Source organism: Fistularia commersonii, chromosome 6, assembly GCF_037954325.1.
Source record: "Fistularia commersonii isolate RoL2024-O1a breed Wild chromosome 6, RoL_Fcom_v1.0, whole genome shotgun sequence".
Lineage (NCBI taxonomy): Eukaryota > Metazoa > Chordata > Actinopteri > Syngnathiformes > Fistulariidae > Fistularia > Fistularia commersonii.
Genome location: NC_141289.1, coordinates 20,993,770 through 21,014,370, shown reverse-complemented (window position 1 = coordinate 21,014,370; position 20,601 = coordinate 20,993,770). Strand labels below are relative to the sequence as shown.

The 20,601-nt window shown below is 50.7% G+C and overlaps 1 protein-coding gene across 6 annotated transcripts; it reads right to left on the bottom strand.

Annotated features, from left to right (window-relative positions):
- Nucleotides 1-1,450: 1,450 nt before the first annotated feature.
- nhsl1a (NHS-like 1a) lies at nt 1,451-19,428 on the bottom strand. Of its 6 annotated transcripts, none has more exons than XM_086148674.1 (11): nt 18,267-19,428; nt 12,750-12,857; nt 11,298-11,407; nt 10,179-10,253; nt 9,564-9,792; nt 8,888-9,019; nt 8,535-8,803; nt 3,528-7,668; nt 3,310-3,394; nt 3,183-3,217; nt 2,674-2,787 (listed from the first exon to the last, which is right to left on the bottom strand). In XM_086148674.1, the coding sequence occupies exons 1-10, from the start codon at nt 18,907-18,909 to the stop codon at nt 3,193-3,195; spliced, it is 5,817 nt and encodes a 1,938-aa protein (XP_086004800.1). In that variant the 5' UTR covers nt 18,910-19,428; the 3' UTR covers nt 2,674-2,787; nt 3,183-3,192. The 6 variants fall into 6 exon arrangements, with proteins under 6 accessions (XP_086004798.1, XP_086004802.1, XP_086004799.1 ...); XM_086148675.1 differs by lacking the exon at nt 2,674-2,787 and adding an exon at nt 2,835-2,937; XM_086148672.1 differs by lacking the exon at nt 3,183-3,217 and having other exon boundaries at nt 1,451-2,787.
- Between the last annotated feature and the right edge of the window lie 1,173 nt (nt 19,429-20,601).

Genomic DNA, 20,601 nt, shown 5'->3' with positions numbered 1-20,601 from the left:
TTTGCTATTTGAAAATTTTCTTCCCCCTCCACTCGGGTCCTGGGCTGCGTTGACTTGCCAGGAGTTTCTGAAACATACTCACCTGAGGATGGCACACTAGCTGTCCACTAGCAGCTCCTTTATTTTACCCATCAAACAGAGAAAACCGGCCGTGCTTTGGTCCTCCAATGCTTTAAATTCCTCTCTCCGGCTGGTTCTCGATGAGCCGGGTGAATGAGGTTCTGCTTTGGCCACTTCCGTGCTCGAAGCCTGGTGCGGTCATGTCCGACCAGTCGCACAAATCTACAAGAGTCTCCCTTGATAGTGTGCACAGAGCTTGTATCACCTCCAGCTGGGATTCCTCTCCTTCCAATGATGCCCTTTTCCGCACAGTGAGAGGCCATAGTTGGCTGCGATCGGGTCGAACGGGAGTGTCTGGCTTCGGCTCTGCTGGTGATGTTGAAGCAGCTGAGGTTGCAGGCAGGCTGAGCTCAGATACTCGCAGCTCTCTGATGCTACTTTCCTGCCTGACTGCCGTTGATGGATGCATGACAACTGGGTGACTTCTGAAAGAAGCCGCAAAAGGTTACACCCCTGTAAAGAGGCAGTAAAGAACCGTAAACATGGACGCCGCCTTACCGTCTCCGAGTTTCCTGCAGAATGAGCAAAGTCACCGCGCTTAGTGGCGCTAGCTAGCAATGCGTGGCGCCATCCCTGGGGCTCTAGCTAGCTTGTGCGCCACATGCTAACACCTTGACTAAACACAAAGTCACTCAGACACCTCAACAAATATCCACAGTCGGCATCAACCAAACCTTGCTCAAGGGGAAGCGAAGAGTAAACAAACACGAACGTGATGCTACGTGATGCTACGTGATGCTACGTGATGCTACGTGATGCTACGTGATGCTACGTGATGCTACGTGATGCTACGTTCTCCGGGCGAGCCTGGGCCGGCACGCCGCCTGCAGGCGGGACCCAGAAGGCTAAAACAACCCATCCATAATACATCAATTCATAATCATACTCAGAATTAACAAGTGAAAATGAACAAAATACAATCAACGTCCTCATTAAATGGGAATGAATTTGAACTGAAAATGAGAGAAACTATTATACATCTCTTTTTATATATCACAATCTATTGGTAAATTGTATCTGTGCGCGAGTTCTACTTTAACATTTGTTTCTGGTGCACTTCACCATTCCTCGGCAGGTCTGGTAGCTGTGAGGGAACTGAAGATGAAGCTGACGATGAAACACGCAGCAGAGACGGGAGGAAAATAATAATGATAATAATAAAATAATAATAAAAATAATAATCTGTCGCGGTCCAACCCAGGATCTATCCGTCTTCTGCAGCCCGCCCGTCACCGATCGTCTTTAAGTTTGGTTTCGGGTCGGACGGATTCACCTTTTGCGAGTACGTTTTTCAACAGAAAAAAAAGAAAAATTCTATTCTTGGGAATTTGTTTCATTCTTTATTGCTTCCATTTTTCTACTTAGTCACATTTTTTCCATCTTTGTTTCTTCAAACATGCAATCGCTTATTCAGATTAGTCACGTTGAGCTAATCCGGTCGACTTTTATCCAAGAGAAACAGTCTTTTACATTCAAGAAGGTGATTATGTTTCTAAAGTCCCTACAGTTTCATCAGATTATTTTTCTAACTGCTACTGGAAGGAATAACGGATTTCGGGGTAGAAGAAGATGGATCCTGAACTGAAAAGGTAAGAAGAGAAGCAGCGGCAGCGGCATGACGTGACGGCAAAGCGGAATATTTACAGAAACATCACAAATATTTGTTTTCATGAAGCTTATCATGACACAGAAGACCTTCTGACAAAAGTCTTCATAAAACACGTTGTGTAATTTCATTACACGTATTGCCTTCTATGACTGAAAATCTTACCCTAAAAAGTCTAAACTTGTTTGACAATCAAAAACAATCAAAAGTTGCTCAGTTTGATGCGGGAACTTTTCCACGGTAAAAAGTCTTGAGAGCCTTTTCTGTCGCCTGAAGGGAAAGAAATTCAAAAGTGGACCTTGTGAGAAAATTCCCGCGGCGCTCTGAAAATGTTTGAGGGAAGTTTACAGGGAAGTTTACACGTTAGCGCCGCTCACGGAGGCTTGGGTTCAGGTTTACCAGGAAACAGACCTCAGATCGCGTGCGACGGTCCAAAGCCTGGAGTCGTCCACCATTAAACCTCAACTAGAATCTTTTTCAAATCCCCAGCGAGCGCCTCATCCTTCTCCTCGTCTTCCTCCTCGTCGCCGTCGCCCTCAAAGATGGCCGTGAGCGGAGCGGCGAAGAGGCGGCGGCGAGTCTGGAAGCGGCGGCTGGCCGAGCACGGCGGCGTGTTGGGCCGATGTCGAATGGAGGAGGAAGAGGAGAGGAGGAGGAGGAGCTGATGGGCCGACACATCTTTCCGCCTCCACTGGAACACCAGAGAGACGTCCGAGGACGCCGGAGCTTCGGCGGAAGACGAACCGGAGGGGTCAAGCGGCGTGCGGGAGGCGGCGAAGGCGAGGGAGCCGCTTCGCTCCCCCTGGAGGTTCTGCGGAGGGACGACGCGAAGCCGCTCAACCGCTGATGTTTTAGAGAAGGAGTCGGAGCAGCTGCCCTTCCTCAGCAGGAGAGCCTTGAAACCTTCACACCTCCCCGACCTCCGGAGGCTCGCAGGCGGCGCCGAGCGTCCGGGACGGCGAGCCGCCGCCGCCGCCGCCGCCGCCGCAGTTTGCAAAGGCGAGGAGACGTGAGGCTTGTCCGCCTCTGAATTCCTGCATCCCAACATCTTTCGCTTCGACCTGCGGATGCGGGGAAAAGTGTTGCAGGTCGCTTGGAAAGCATCTTTCGGAAAACCTCCACCGATAAAAGATGTGTTAAAAAAAAAAAAAAGTCATTTTTTTTTCAGGCTAACCCGTCTATAGGACACTCAAGGGTTGCGTGAGCTTAACCTGAAAAACAAACAACAGCATAAAAAAGGAAAATAAAATAAATAACGGGCCGCGACCAACCCGTTTGGGAGATTGAATTTTAAAGGTAGCGGGAAGTCACACTTAGTGAAAGGAAACTATGATGCTGGAAACAAAGACGAGGTCAAACGAATGGGAAAGCGACGCGGAAGAAGGAAGGAATCGAAGGAATGTAGGGTTTGTTGTGCTAAACACATGGAGGATTGTGAGCTGAGCTCCAGATTTACCTGCAGGCACTCATGCTGTGCCCTCCCATACGGCGCTGCTCGGCAGAGGCGGGGGGTTATTGAACAGACATGTCAGAACGCAGCCGATGACTCGTCGCGCTAATAGCGTACGTGTCTGCTTTCATACCTGTGGATGACGGCGAAGAGGTCATCGGTGCTTCGGGGTTGACTGGGGACAAACATCTGATCCGCCGAGATGCTGACAAACACATCTGCCGGATGGACAGAGCAGGAAATGAAGATTCTTTCCGGAGAGAAGAGATTCCTATACCTGCCGTTAGTGACCAACGTTCGAATCACCGAGCCGGGATCTGCGACGCACCAAAGAATGAATTCTGACTCAACTGTTTGAAGGTCCCGCCTCCTTCTTTTTGTTGGCTCCCTCGTTGCCTGGGTCCTCCTCCCCTTCCTCTCCTGCCTCCAGGATCTGAAGGTCTGGAAGAAACAGCTCCCCTCGTACGCTGTTGGCCGACGCCTCGCCGCCGAGTGAGCCGCCGTTCCATCTGGCCAGAGGTTCGTCTTGGCCACGTATCGTCATCGGCCTCTCCTTCATGAACCTGGTCTTACGGGTCTCGATGTCTTGCTCATCTCCGGAGGAGGACGAAGAGGATGAGGAGGACGAAGACGAAGAGGATGATGATGATGACGACGATGATGAATAAGGAGACGGCACTGAAGTTGAGGACATCAACTGCCTCCTCAGATGCCAGCCCGCTCTCCTATTCCTCTTCCTCCTTGGTTTTTCTTTCTTCTTCGGAGCTGAGGTCAACTTCATTGTTTCTTCAACCTCGTCATTGCTTCTCCCCGAGTAGTCCTCTTCATCCTCAGCCGGTGACGGCCCAGCCATCCTCTTGTGAAACGTTGTCTGGTCTTGCCCCGGCCTTCTCCTTGGATAGCCGGGCTCCTTGTGGACAGCCTTCGCCGAGTCCCCGGAAGCGATGCGAGATGTTCCTGCGGTCGAATTCTCCGAGGGCATTCTACTCCTATTCATGTGCTTTGTGCCTTTCAGGTCTGAAGAACGAGAGATCTCATTGAAGGTCATTGTCTTTAAATGTTTGACGGCATCACAGCTTCCTGAGTTACCGGTGGTCTCATGTGCTGCACTTTTCGCCCTTGTGACATCTAGTGCCCCGGAGGTGCCGCTTGTTCCATGTATCCCTGTTTTACCCTGACTCACCGAAGTGCCCATGCCTTTCTGGGCGGGGAAGCTCCCATCGAAGTCAAGAATTTGAAAGGTTCCACTGCTTCTGCAGTTCACCAAATCACCAGTGGGCTCATTGGACGGGGTTCTAAACATGCTTTCCAATGCTACAGAGGTGCAACTGCTCTCCAGGGTACAAGATGTTCCCGACACCTCGTCCAAAGTAACAAGTGCCTCATTGATAGGGTTCGGTGTCTCTTTATCACCCGAGGGTGGAGCGATACTGGTGATGTCTGGAGAGTGACAGGTCTCACCGAACACCTTAGTCCCGAAGATTCTAGGGGTCCCGCAGTTTATTGAGTTAGCAGGGTTGCCTTCAAGAGAGGTGGGGTAACCTGGAGTGCCCAGGGTTTCTGCGGCGTCCGTTACCCAGGAAGCACCACTGGCATCGGACCTGCCGGACGCCACCCGGGCGCTCTGACCCACTGACGAATCGGTGAATGCAAGGGACTCAAAGGCGCCGTTCTCTCCTGCACTTGTTGAAGATTGTAGTTTTACTTTTGTTCTTGCTGACATCGAAGACACGTCCGGTTTCTTGTGTAATATCGGCGGTTTCTTCCTTTGAGGAGAGTCAAGAAGCGTGATGTTGTCATTCACCGAGCAAGTGGGTAAAGCCGCCGGCGACTTCTCCGCAGTGTCGCTGGACATGTTCTCCGGTGAGATATATGACGGACTTGTGGTCTGCTCTGATTGGCCGACGGTCCAAGGAGAAAGTACTGTGATTGGTTTACGCCCCTCCCACTTGTTACCGTCTGGCGTGGCCACAGGAGACGCGGCGAGACCTAAAGCATTAAGATCAGGCTTCTTTGGCAGGGCGGGCTTCTCCGGGGAGCGCCTCCTCCTCGTCTCGGCATTCTTATCTCGTCTTTTCAAATCACACATCACCGAAGAGTCCGCTTGGCGATGATTCTGAAGGTTTGAAGAAATCTTGGGATTTTTCTCTTTGTCTTTGTTCCGTGACAGTTTGGCGTTGCGATCTCGTTTGGTTCCCTGAAGGGTCAGCCCATCGGATTCAAAGCCACCTTCGGTTTCTCCGCGCTTGTGCTCGTTTAGCTTCGCGTCTGCGATGAAGGAATCCATGTCTGGAGGTTGTTTTGAAGGCGAGTGTCGGGCGGCTGCGTCCGCCGGGTTTCCGTCGGTGCAGGTGGACCTGCTGACCAAAGGAGCGCCGATGCTGGATTCTGGATGATTTGATTGTGCTACAAATTTCTCCAAGACTTCCCCGTCTGTGTTGTAACACCCAGTGACTTGAGGTGCGTCACCATGATTAGACCCTTGACGGCGCCTCAGAGAATAAGATTCAGAAATCCTTGCATCGTGTTGCGCCAGCGTGGCGTAACTCTGCTCCGTATCGTCCGTGCAAAGCTGGTTATGATCAGTCTTTAAAGGGAAGTCGGCTTCGCTGCAACCCAAATAACAGGCGGCACCCGGTGATACAGCCTCGGATGAAACAGCTTCCGCTCCGCCGTCGGTATTCAATTGTTCGCTATTATCGTGATGAGCCGACGCCACGTCGACCCGGCTTTCCAGCACTCCTGCAGATGTAGCTTCAGCAAGCGCGTCGGTGTGGAGCGGGACTGGAAAGGGATTAATGGAGCGAAGCTTGACGGCCCGTAAAGCCTGAGCAGTGATGAGGGGGGAGGCCGGCGTCCAAACTTTAACACGGACGTTTGCGGATTTCCACAAACTGGTCGGGGAAGAGGGTTTGTGCGGGGGAAGGAGTGGGGGAGGCGGCGGAGGGGGAAGGTCAGCGATGGGCAACTCTAAGAGCTCCGTCGGGGAAAAGAACAGCGGAGGAGGTGGAGGTGGAGGAGGAGGAAGGGGAGGAGGAGGCGGAGATGTGGAGGGAGGAGGAAGGTTGGATACGTGATGGGCAGACTGTCGGACGGCATGGGAATAAGAAGGAGGGGGAGGCCTGGAGGAGGACGGAGAGGGAAGAAACGAAGGGGCAAGAGGCGGAGGAGGTGGCGGAGGAGGAGGCGGAGGAGGTGGCGGAGGCGGAGGAGAAGGAAGAGACGACGGGGGAGAAACTGGATCGGGATAGATTTTGTGGAGAGGCGGCGGAGCTGGAAGCCTGGACAGGGAGGTAGGAGGAAGAAGAAGAGGAAGAGGAGGATGCTTGGCGGCAGAGTCTGAGGAGGTACAGGAGGACAAAGAAGAGGTAGAGGAGAAAGAGGAGGAGAGGGAGGAGAACAAGGACGACTTCCTCTCCGGTACCGGCGGCTTGGACCCGCCGTCGCCCAGACATCTGGTCCCGGGCGAAGCCTGAGCGAGGGGGTGACGGGGGAACGACGGGGAGGAGGGCGACGCCGGAGCCGTCCGGGGCGGCGGGAAGGATCCGGGAGAAGAGGGGCTGAGAGGGGAGGAGATGGGGGTACCGGGGGTCGGGGTGTTGGACTGGGAGGAGTAACCGCTGGAGGGGGAGGCGAGGCGCTGTAAGGGCACCGAGGAGGGAGCGTCGGGGCCGGAGATGGAACCGGGGCCGAATCCGAACCCCTCCTCTTCTGAGCATGGAGATCCGGGAGGGAGCCGGTCCGAGCGGCTTGGCGTGGACGATGCTGAGCTCAGAGGTTCGAAAGTCATGACGGTGCCGCAGGCGATCCCACTCTGGCGCCTTCTGGGGACCCAAGGATCAGGGAAGGTTTTGGGCGATTGTCCGGGGTCCCGCAGGGTGCTGCACACCAGGCGAGGGCTGCAAGAGGACCGGGAAGACTTGCTCCGCCCCAGACGGTGCTTCAGAGAATCGGTCCGCTTGGGCGGAGGAGGCGGACGCTTGGACTTGCGGAGGAAGATACTGTTGGAGAAAGAGGAACCGGACCTCCTTTTCTCGAGGTTCGGAGACGAAGAGGAAGACAAGCATTCGGGGTGAGAAGGAGAGGAGCGACCGGACGAGATTGACGGGTGGCAGTTCACGACTTCTCCAGAAACAGAGCCGGTCTCTGGATCGGTGCCGTTCCAGTTTGCCTCCGTCTGAAAGCTCCAACTGTCCTCCAGAATGGAGCCCGTTTCAGAGGAACACGGGTTACCGTTCTGCTCGGAGGTGTGGTCCTCCAGAGGCTGGTAGCTGTACTGAGATGCCGTGACGGAGGAGGAGGAGGAGCTCAGAGACAGGGTGGAGCCCTTGGAGAAGACGTCCTCATTCAGGGACTTATCGCTCAAGTAAGACGGCCCGAACTGCCGGGCGCTGCCGGGGCTGCCGGGTGGAGAGACGGAGGGAATCCAGCTCGGGGAAACCGGAGACGGCTCGGGTCGGACGGCGCCGGGGAAGCCTTGCAGATGATTTGACTGGAGAGGAAAGCAGTGATTTCGTATCATAATAATTGTCATAAGAAAAAAAGCAACTAAGCGACAATGACATCGCATTTTAAATACGGTAAATTCCGGGCTATAAGGCGCACCTTTATATAAGCCGCACCTACTAACTTTATAAGGACAAGCTGATGGTCCATAAATATCGTCCGCTGAAACATGAGATATTAACGCAGCAAAATGTCACAGGAAAGATTTCTTTTAAAATGATAATTGACCGTAAAATCTACAACTACCGGAACACAACATCAATAGTTTTTGCTCTTTTTCCTTCCCGGACATCCAGACTGATCGCTTTCAACTTGAAAACCGCATCGAATGCATTTCTGCTCGTCTTTTTCACGATATGTTCACGTGCAGAAAACGCAAAATGACCGATCCTCAGAATGACCAGAAGTGCGAGCGGGTTCGTCCGAACAGTTTGATTTGTCCGCCGAGACCGTGGTGCTGGCGGAAGGAAGCTACAGTAATTACACGATTAAAGTCCATCAATTGTAAAAGCCGCCGTTCTCGAAGCGCGTGGAAGCAAGGAGCGTCTCAATTGACGGAATTTACATGAAAAAGTAAAAACGACAAAATCGTAAAACGCTGAGACAAGAAAAGCAAGATGATAAAAGAGGATTGAATAATGAAAAGAGAGCTTGAACATGGAACGAAGTCATGTTAGGATGATGAGCGTAAACCAAAATCGAACAGAACATTTTATAGCAAAAACGGAGAAAAACGAGAGCTATTTGAATTCCAGAAGGGATCGTAAGATAATCCCATCGTCACTTCTAAAATGACGGAGACCATGGATCTCGGCTAAGCGCTAGCTAGCGCCGCCCTGGTTCCCCACTGACCTGCTGGAAGGGCGAGGCGGCGCCGGACGTCCCGCAGGGGCTGCAGGGGGAGTCGGCGGCGAGGCGTGGGAGGCTTCCGGCCCCCGGCGGAGGAGGGGAGGAGGTCAGGGAGGCCATGAGGCTGGACATGCCGTCTCCTCGCGGAGCCCTGATCCTCCGAGACAAAGCCTGGCCCTTCTTGCCGACGCCCGCCAGCTCCTCCGCGGCCGGACCGCGGGACGAGGGTCGCCCGGCGGTGGAAAAGCGACCCGGCAGGAGGACCGGAGAGTCTGAACGGAACAGAGGCTTGGGTAAGACGCTCGCGAGGGCCCGAACCGGCACATCGACCGATATATGACAGGTGACCCCGATACCTGGCTTTTGGACGACATCCTCGGGAATCCCGGTGACCGTCCTGCGGCGCGTCAGGTTGGGGGGTCGCCGAGGCAACGATTTAGCGCTGGAGGTCGATCGACGAAAACTGGCCTGACGATCGAAGCTCTCGCCTGACGGAACACAATAAACACATCAGGCCATGTTTGGACTCCGGTCCCGCAGATCCCGAGTCCGGGGCAAATGCCAACTGTCAGGTAGATCTTGGGTCGTCCCTAAATTTGAACCCCGAGCAGAGTTGGGCTTCAACTTCCAGAATGGAATTCTGAGTCGATCGCCGCTCGTGTCTGAGTTGCCTGGTCGAAGCACTTTTATTAGATGAAGAGTTGTACATCTTCCGGGTTGAGTCGCAAGTCCAAGTCCAAAAGTCAAACAATTAAAGTCTCACATCCAATCGGAGCCTCATTCGCTCTCGGTTTCAGGGTATCTGAGGTCCGACTCAAAGATTAAATTCACGTAGATTCCCAATAACGGTAAATTAAAATCCAGTATCTCTTCTTCAATGATGTGGGTTAAAAGGCCATTTTAAAGGCCGCGTTTGATCGTGGAAAACCCGAAATGAGTGAAATCTGGCCCTCAAAGATTTGCGGTCGGTTCGAGCGTCAGTCCAAGTCCGTAACTCCAGATGGGAGTCCCCGAGTCGTGTCCGATCCTCACCGGTGACATTGATCGGAACGATATTTGCAGGGACGGCCTCCGCCTGCCGCCTCATCCTCTCCTCCGGCGTCGGCAGCCGGGGATTCGGCTCGCCGTCCGCCGTCCGCTCTCGGACGGGGCCGAAGACGTCCCATCCGGACGTGAGGTCGACGGGGTTGAGAATGAGCGGGGTCAGAGGTCGCGCGCTCCGCAGGATGAACCTTTCCTCTTCGTCCGACGAGGCCGAGGACTGAGCGAACAAAACAACCACAACGTCAGCGAGCTCGCGGAGCACAAATATCCCGCCGTGCGTGTTTTGTCTGATGTGGAAACGCAGGAAATCGGTTTCTGCCACAGGAACTCTTCCAGGATTATAAAAATCACTGACGCTCAAAGACTCACCTCATATTTATCCTTCGGGCGATTCACATTTGAAATTGATCTCCGTTAAATTCTAGCTTTTATTCATTTTTCAGTTCATCTTCAACACTTTTGCCTGGTTTCAACACTAGTTAGAGAACTTAGTTAAGTCACACTTAAAGTCAAGCTGAGGTCGGTGGAGACGGGGAGCGTCTGGGTTAGAGCGCTAGTCTAGTTTAGACTCTACTCTACTAGCTTAGTATGTTCAATGTTTACCTTCCGTCTCCAAACTGAAAACTTGAAACAAACTGAAAAGCAAGATCGGGAGAGAAAGTCCAGGCATCTGGACTTCTGAAGAGGAGAAGTGGGACAGAAGGATAACCAGAAGAACAAATCAGTCAAACGAACATTCAGGTGTGTTCCACAAAGAAAAGGCTGGATGGGCTGATAAACCAGTTACTCCAAAGTAAAAGTCAGACAGCAGAAGAAAACAAGCGTCCCTGATCTGGACTGGATCTGAGGTCTGCTGGCCCTGATCTGATCCAGCATCTCATCTCAGGCTCCACTCAGGAGCTCCAAGCCAGATGCTTTGACATCAAATCGACGGGAAAATCTACAAAATAAATGATGGAATAAAAGCCATAAGCTGTTGCCATGGAAACGATGAATATTTTAGTAGAACGGTCATATTTCCAAGAAATCCTTCTTCTTCTTCTCCTTTGGTCTTTTCCCTTCAGGGTCTCCACAGCCCATCCTTCTTCTCCATCTCACCCTGTTCTCTGGATCCTCCTCTCCTCTCTATCCATCTTCTCCTTGGTCTTCCTCTAGACCTCCAATTCCACCATCCATCTACAAATATCTTCACTCTCCCTCCTCTGTCCACGACCCAACCGTCTTCGTCTCCAGAACATCCGGCGTGTGTCGTCCCTCTGATGGACTCCTTCCTGATCCTCTCCATCCTGGTCGCTCCCCAAGAGAACCTCAGCATCTTCATCTCTGCCACCTCCACCTATCTTTTGGTCGTTGCCAGTGTTTGTAGATCATCTCCCCACTGTCTCCTCCAGCTTTCCCTGATACTCTTTTAACGACAATCTTTATGAGGAATTAAAACCCAATAATGTTAAATAATTGATGCAATGTTCGAAATCATCTCATACAGACGTTATTATTCAAAAACAACCATATATGAAGATAACAGGTTCAAGTACCGATGTTCTCGTTTTAATTCTCGACTTACGTGATTTAAGGGACCAAAGAGAAGTGAAAATATCAAATAATCATACACATATATCTAGAGATAAATATATATATATCAATATCTAAATGTCCATGTTGGAAGTGGTTTGGTCGTCAAAGAGGCAGCGAAGGACACAAACACGTTCATGATCTTCTCACCAGCTTCCTGCTCCGGCTCCTCCAGTGGCTCCTGCCTTCAGACGGACGGGGACCGGGGCTCCCGGGGGCCGCCGCCATGCTGGCACCATGCTGAGTGTGTGGGGTCCACGCTACACACACACACACACACACACACACACACACACACACACAAAGAGGCTAAAAGGTTACAAATCAGAGGCATACCCATCCAGGCTGCCATTGTGTGTGTGTGTGTGTGTGTGTGTGTGAACAGATCAAAGTGTTGGTTTCATGGCTAAAATAAGCCGCTTCTCATTGATTTTTCTCGTGTTTTGATTCATTTCTCTGGCGCAGTCCCGGCGTCCGAGGCGTCCAGCTGGTCTCCAGGTGGTTGGAGCTCCTTCAGCTGCCGCTCGGTCGCTCGGCTCGGACGCCGTCACACACATCCATCTTTGCATCACGTGAGCGCCCGTTTTGTTTAAATAGTAGATGTTATTCGGTGTCGGGTGTGTTTGGCCCGGCGGTTCTGCAGGCGTGGACGAGGGCGTGAGCGTGGTCTCCTGAGCGACCTTCAACCGCTCCCGGGTATCTTTCACCTCCTCGCCCGTCCACTCGTGTCCGGCTCCAACTCCAATGTCTGTTTTCACCCTGGAGGGTTTCGGCCCGTTGGCATCCTGCTGATTTTAGTTGGTTTTTGTCATTCGGGATTGTCGCTCTGTTTATATCCCTGTCCTCGTTCTTTCGGTCCTCCATTTTCACCCGTGCTATTTTTTCCTCCTCCATTCTGTCCATTCTTATCCTTTATGTTGTTAATCTTCTCTCTGCTGTCTATTTATTTGTTGAGTCTTCTAATCCACCATCTTCTAATGATCTCTATTTATATTTCTACTCATATTAACTGGCACTATAACAGCTACGCCGCGATGACAAAAGACTTTTCCCCTCTGGGGATCAATAAAGTTAGTCTTTGTCTTTATCAGGCCACCTCTTGTGGATCTGAGGCCGCCTGACGCCGCCTCACCAGGACAGACAAGGAATGGACAGGAGCTTCCTCAGCCGGCGTGGATCTCTGAAGTTCACCGATTATTTATCCTGATCATTAATCTCTTACCTTCTTTTATATTCAAGTGGTATCGGACAGAAAGAGACGGTTCGGATCTCGGTTTCGGATCCGGCTTTCCGCTCCGTGGTGAGCAGTGAAAGGAAACTGATGATGGCTTGGCATTTTTCTTGTGTGAAAGACGTAATTGAATTCAGCCCCGACGTTACCGAGGCCCCTTTTCTGCTAATTTGCATAGAGCAGAACTCCGCTCATCTTCAAATGTGACACGGAAGTCGCTGACGACGCAGATCCGGCCGCCGTCGATATTCCCCTGCCCTTCCTCACCAGCTGAAAGCTGGAAATCGGCGCCGCTCGCTCGCGTCCCTCACGGTAGTTTGAGCGACATCAGCCAAAACCGGTTAAGAAACTCGACATCTTTGACTCCTGACCTTGAAGATTGTCGGCACTTCCCGATTGTCTCTTCGCAGGGATGAAGACCAGACCCTGCCGGGGCTTCTGGGTGGAGTAGTGGACGGACCAGCGACTGTCCCTGTCACCTGCAGGAGGACACACAAGAACAAGGGAGGGTTTTATCACACACACGTCCATAAAGAAAAACACACAACAACACACGGTCAACACCAGGTCCGGTGGATGAGCAGCGCCGTTCCTTCTCGAGGCGGACGGTGCAGTTTTTGAAGGAAAACGACAAAAAAAACCCAAACCTGTCATTTGACGCTTTCTGTAAATCCAAAGCGGACGCACTGAGAAGAAACAAATGGTCCTTGCAGAAGTATCTGGGGTTAATGAGGTTTCGGGGACGTCATGGCTGGTCTTGAAAGAGCAGCGTAATGAAGGGCAGCTCTGGCGGCCCGGAAGCACCGCGGGCGGGACGCTCAAGTTGTCCTTGAGGAGGCCTCGGTGCTCCTCAGGGAGTCGCTGACCAAACCCCTGAGCTTCCACCTGAAGTCCTCCGGGAGTTTTGAAGTTGCGTGGCCATGGCCTCGTCGCCGCTGAAGATATCACAGCGGCCCGTGAGGATATTTCTGGATTACCTCAGGAGGTGTGGGAAGTCTTCAGAGACATTCTTGAGGAGGACGCAGAGGTCCGAGAAAACCTTTCCTTTTGTTCTGGAGATCTTTCCACAGATCCCTCACGGTGCCCCGAAAGGTCAGGAGGAAATTTATGCGCTCCGTGCCGACATCCCGCGGGGGACCTTGAAGGTGTCCCGGCGCCGTTGCCATGGTAACACACCGTTCAAGCAGCCCGGAGCGGCGCGAGTCCGACCGTCTCGGACGCACCTGACGGCAAAACGCCGCCGAATCAGGTCATCCGCCTCCCGTCTCACCCACCCGCCCGCATCGGCAACGCCGCACAGAAACCCAGACAAAGGACAAACGGACGCACTCACCTCGGGTCTTATTGAGGTATCTGAGGAGGGATTTGATGGTGGCTCCGATTAGAACCATGACGACCGCAACACACACACACACACACACACACTCACGCAGGCACGCACGCTGGAAGGCACACTGTTGAGGCTGCAGCGATAATGCAGCCTGACTGGCTGCGACACTGCTCCCATACGCTACTCTCTCTCCTCCTCTGTCGCTCATCCACCCTTTCATCACTCACACACACACACACACACACACACACACACACATACGTGAGGAAACACACTGGCAGGCAGCCAGCAGATACAAACACTCACACATACACACACATAAATGCGCAATCTAAACACACGTATGCCCTTTGTGTGTCGGTAGCTGGTGAAGGTTACCCACTGCAAAGATGCTGCATGAACAATTTTAACACACACACACACACACACACACACACATGCTTGCACAGTACTTTGTAGATGAAGAGCATGTTCATCATTCATGCTTAGCTTTCTGTGTTAAACACATAAAACATGATGAATATTCCAAAGATGGGACACAGCAGTGAAAAGGGATGAATTCTGACCCAAAAAGCGCAATGAACTCAGGATTCATCCGATAATGTGTTTGTCATTTTATGACACAGGACAGCATTCCTTGATTAGAAGAGGGATATTCCACTTTACAAAAGTCAATCATATTTGATATCTTATGTTGGACTGATGATGGTTGTCATGATTATGTTGCTATTTAAAATGCTGCTATCCAAAGATAAGGAAGGCCGAATCTGTTTCCATCATTGTTTCGAGCTCGTATCTCTTTCGTATCTCTTTCGTTGACATTCTTGTGATTGTAACGTCACCACACAAAAACCAGCGAGGTCTTCTCCTCGCACATGTTCAAACATCTCCTTTCCAACAAGGAAAGCCTCAGAGTTTTTGCTTTTGCTTACGACTCGGCGCCCCGGTTTAATCCTTTTTCTTCCCTTTTAGTTTCCAAATTGAATTACATTTATCTTTGAGTGCCTTCATGGGAAAGCTGCGACTAAAAAGGTCTTTTCTAGTAAATGAACTGGGAGTTACCGGGGCAACGCGCCGCTGTTACGCTCACAGGATGTGACAGTTCAAAGACAATGCAGTGAAACGCTTTCCAAAAAGATTTTCCACCGCGCAGGTTTAGTAATAATACCTCGGGAGTTAACTTTAACTCCTCCAAACGCGATCGGCAGCTAAAGCCCAGAGTGTGTTTTTATGGGATGGGACGGAGTTGGAGGTGCGACGAGGCTGCGGCTCACCTCAGCCACCAGATCCAAACTGGGACATTTCCAGTGCGAAAGTGTGCCAACTATCAAGGCCAGCGGAGCAGCTCATTAGTTTCGTCTTCAGGCCTGACAGATTGTCTATCTTCACGTCGTCTGATTAAATTAGTTCATTAATTAGACGGGAAGTGGGCCATGGTGTTACAGAGGCCAAATACGTTCTGTTAGAAAGGGTTCAGCGCTTCAGTCACGGAACGAGGAGCCGGGAATGGTTTCCACCGATTGAAGGGAAAAGCTTGAACATTGAACTAAATCCGACGTGATGTAAATCGAACGATCGAGGATTTCCGTCAGCTTCGTGTCGGGACAAACCTTGAGTTGTCAACACTTCAGCTGACGTTCATTTAAGGCACTCTAATTCAGCATGACTGAACTACATAATATAAACATGTACGAAAAGGAGAAGCTCTATGTTTCAAGCACACTCTGACTTGGAAGTTAACCTGTTACCAAAAAAGTAGACTTGTAAAAAAAAAAAAAAAATACAAAGCTTAGATTAAACTCACAGGTGAAATATATGGATGTTGATTTTTTTTTTTTGTCTAAATTAAAGTGAATTTCCACAAATTCAATTTTCAAGTCAGATCAGTCATGTGTCAAGTGACCTCTTCCATCTAGATGTATGCCTGTCAACTTTAATTTAGAAAAATAATGATTATTATTGTTATCAAAAATTATATAACAATTGTATTATTGTTATTATTATTAATGTTATTGTTATTGTTGTTATTATTATTGCTGTTATTGTTATTATTATTATTATTATTGTTGTTGTTGTTATTATTATTATCATTATTATTGTTGTTGTCATTATTAATTATAATAATAATAATTATTATTATTATTATTATCATTATTATTATTATTATTACTGTTATTGTTACTGTTATTGTTACTGTTATTGTTACTGTTATTGTTACTGTTATTAATTATTATTATTATTATTATTATTATTATCACCAAAGCCTGTAGTCTGCTGACAGCCCGTGGAAAACCTTCAGAACCCCTCCATTCCTTCCTCCCAGGACCTCCTGATTGTAACACCTGGCTGGAAGCGGCTCAGTGTTCAAGGGGTTTTTAACCAGAGCTGAACGTTGCTTACAGGAAAAGCAACGGGGGCGCAGCTGCTGCACGTTAAAGCCTGTTCATCTGTTCTGGCCGGGCTTAGCGGGTTGCTGGTAGCATAACGTATGGAGCTGCGGCTAATCCCTTTAAAGACGGACACACACGCTCATACGACATATGCACACACACACACACACACACATACGCAGAAGGTTCAGCGTGTTGAGTGAGAGGTGGATATGTTTGATAAAGGTTGGAGCCTCGTGGAGTGATGGCCAGGTTCTGACTGCGCGAAGAAGGATCCAGATTGAGTTTGCGTGTTTGGCCTTTCTCCCGCGTTCATTAGCAAACCTTTTGGTTCGGGGTCATTTTCAACAAAATCGCCGGCTTTTCTACCAGATGTGGCCTCAGTCAGGACCAACGTGGTCAAATGGAATTTATTCCGACCAAACGAAGGTGGGCGGGAACGACGAGAGGCACCGGAAAGATAAACCAGGAGTCTCAGAGCCACAAAAAGGCACTATTGAATCTTTGAAGGGTTCAAGACAACACATTTAAACCCGACTGGATCAGGACTACAATTGGGATCATGGCTGATCAAAGTGGCGTCCAACAGGAGCCACAAGTACAAGCTGGCTGACACCCTTCAGAAATGAAGAGACATCAAACCCTTACAAGAGCCAGAGGCTGGTAAGCAGCATTTGATGGTTTCACATCTAAAAGAACGAGCGGGGCCATCCAGAATCAAACTGCCACGCAAGGATAGATCAATGTAAGAGTTTGGAAGATTTAAGGACCCAAGTCAACTCAGAACAAACTGAAATGGCGAAGCGATCCGATCCAAACCTTCATCCAATACTTGGAACACACAGCAACAAGTCAAGGTAGATCCGATGACAAAGAGCAGAGCCAGACTGACAGAAGGGCCTTCTGACCAAATAAAACAGGGCTGGCGGTAAATGGAAAATGGAGGCCGAAAAGGTTCAAAGAACCAAACGGCAGACGGGCACCGGTTCAAGCCGGACCGGGATTAACGGGAGCATCTGGGATGAAACGTCAGTTCGCCTGAAGGGTTCGGTGAGGCGACGATCACCTCAAACAGCCTGTCCTCACTAACCTGGACTCTTCAGAGGTTTATCAGGAGGTCCTGGAGGTAAAAGAGGCCGAAAAGGATCATCCTGGTCTGAATGAACCCGTCCTTCAGAACGAGGCTGTCAAACTGGTTTTCACCGAGGGACACGTCAGCATGGCGGTCGCCCTCAAAGCGCCACGTGGAACGCCGACAGTAGAAACGTAAATAAATGTCAAGTAAAATAAAAGCAACTACTTGATGTTAAATGACTCTGAACGTATTACTCATTCATTCCCAAAATGTTACATGTGCATGTGCACGGAATCTTTGTACAAGCAGATGTAACATTTCGGACTTTAATTCACGGACAACTTGTTGTTTTTCTGGAATGCTAACTTTAGCACGTGGGGCCAGAATCCTTTCCGAATGATGATGACGATGATGATGATGACGATGATGACTGTTGGGAGCTTCTCTTGGTTCTATGTTGAAGAACTTCATGGTTGTACAAATGTAAAACAACACTAAGGTGTGCCGTTAGTTACCATAGCGATGGAGCGAACACCCTCAGGCAAACGGTTAGCGCTGAGAGGCCGTTCGCTGTCTGTTAAATGAACGCCGTCTACTAAAGAGCATTTTGTCCCAGACTCCGATATTCGCTCGGCTAAACCTCAGCTCACCACAATACTCAGCTCTGTGTTTGGTGTCAAAATGGCGAGGTAGATTGTACTCTTTGACGACCGGCGCCGCCTCATAACGCAAAAGACGGAGCACTTTTTCTCCTCGAAGCACAAACATGTGCTGGCCTTCACATCTTTTCTGAAGCAGCCTTCCATCTGCATCTACTTTTACTGGACATTTGTATTTCTCAATTCCATTCGTTGAAAATAGCATCGATGTGGATTCTCTGCCATCTAATGGCGGGACGCCGTCACTTTGTGATCGGCATGAATTGTGGGAGAGGTAGTTTCTGGTCCCTGCACAAGCTTGACTTATTTATTTGAAGACGATCAGCGGGCCACGTGAAACAAGTGATGGACCACATTTGGCCCGCAGGCCTTGAGTTTGACACATGCACTAGAAAACAGAACCACAGAGACGACTACTGTATTCTGAGGAGTACCTCCAAACAACAGGGGCGCGGCCTGAGCGCTGTCCTGGCCAGACTTCCACCTTCTCCACCTTCTGAAGTTGATGACCTTGCACCTTCTCTTGGGCCTGTAGCGATACTGCGGGGGCACCTCTGGCTCCTTAGGGGACGGCGGGGCGGCGAGAGGGGAGGCCGCGGGCAGGACGTACCCGGGCCGGGGCTCCGGGGTCGGGGGGCAGGAGCCGGCGCGACCCCTCTGGATGATGGCGGGACGCTGCAGCTGGAGGGAACTCTGTTTGCCGGGAATCTCCGGGGCAAAAAACAGTTTCCCATGAGCCTCTGGGGGCAGGGAGGGGTGAACGTAGGGGCCCGGGGGGAAGTGCTGGGGCCGCAACCAGGGGCCGGGATAGTGCGGGTGAGGGTGAAGGGGTTTCCTGTCGCCTGACGGCGTCGCCGGACGGTCGCGGGCGTCGGCCGCCCAGATGGCATTGTGCTGCTGGTGGATCTTGGCGCTCAGCAGGCGGCGGCGCAGGCTCCCACCGCTTTTCGGCTGCAGGCCGGACATTTTACGCGGAAGAAGTTCGTCTCGTTCTTCGTCCGTGCCCGAATTCCAGCAGCGAGACGCCACACCGGGTCCCGCCGCGTCACCGCCCAGGCACTCCACGTATGAAATCATTCTTCTTTGATCGGCCGGACGAATGTTCAGCTTCACCCACCAGAAAATTGCGATATAAAAATAGCGATGTCAAAAACTTTTCACAATAAAGTCCTCCGAGAACTCCAAACCCTTCATCGTAAAAGCCTCAAACACTGTTTCCAATCAAGATTGGTCAAAATCCAGTGGTTAATTAAGAGCCTTCTCCGTACAATGTTTTACTTCTTGTAACAGAAATCCAGCGAAGGTCCAAAGCAGGCGGTTTCCATTAAAGGAGCCGGCAGGGATCGATGGATCGCTCCTCACGAGTAAACGCCGCCGTTCACGAAGGAACCCAAAAAGTTAAAAAGGTAATCCTCCGCTGGAAGCTAAACACCTACTTCGTAACAAAACAGAATATCTTCCAAATAAAAATCAAACTCGGGCGTCGGAAACAAAAAGGAAAAGCAGGAAGTTTGTTTTCGGCTGAGAAATCGAGCCCGGCGGATCGATGGCAATTCCCGCGACGACCCGATTCCTCCGGAATCAAATCTAGATGCATCTTCAGAGTCGCCGGGGCTTCGACTGCAGAGCCCTAGTTGGGCCACTAATCTACTAACGGGGATTATCCCGCCCTGCAGATGGCCGCCTGCGGCAGGTATTTGCCTCAACACATGTTGCCCCGCACTGAACTGCTGTGGAGCGCTTGGCCGATTCTATATTTGGATCACAGAATCACCGGGCAGAAGGTTCTTTGGAACATCTGACCCCTGACGTTATCCTTCACGCCGGAGACTTTTTGGAATGGTGGAGGACATGTTGAGCTCATGGGCTCGCGGAGCACAAACACTCCAAACAGACGAATGAAAAGCCCTCCAGGGTTCGGGAACTCCAGCTTATTTACAGCTCGAACCAATAAAACAAGACAAAACATCAAAGATTTGAACGTACGGTGTTATTTCGATATTCATCGGGAACAGCGTTGGTGCTAATTCTGCAGGGAAAAAAACATATTTCTGGGGGAAATGAGCATGCAGGTATTAAATACAGACTAAATCAGATCAATGTGTGTCAGTGTGCCATCCATAGACTCGATCTTAAAGTCCGACGGCGCCGGACAGAACCATCGACCAATCAGAGAGGAGGAGCGGGACCTCGGCGCCCGGCAGCACCGAAAGCCACCGCGACGGAAACAGACAATATGTCGCCATCTTCACCGCAAACATTTCTCTCATGTTTTAAATTTTAGTCTCATCTAGAAAAAGGTGACAAGCGAAGGTTTCAAACGAAACGAACGCGTCCTTTTCCGTCGGATCCGAAAGGAAAACAAAACAAACAAACTGTTGAATTGAATTCCCACTTACTTGATCTCTGCCGTTCCGCTTTGACGGCTCGTGTATTTGGACATTTCCACTCTAATAAACCCAAGTTTCCTCCGCCGCTCACAGACTCCAGCTGTTTCTGCAGCGGGATGAGATATTTGGACCTGCCTCAACAGGCCACCGTAGACACACATCCCCTTCTGCGTCTTTGTGAGGACCCTTGTACATTCCTCTCATTTCGACCGGCGCAGCGCTGCCGGGCTCGAACCCTCGGACCGGCCTGGAGCGCAGCCAGGACCCTGTCCACGCTGCTCCTCGTAACCACGGCAACCGTTATAATGGGGTAAAGGTGGACACTTCACCTTTAGAAAGCCCCAGCGGGACACACTTCATTAGCAACACAGGTTCCCTC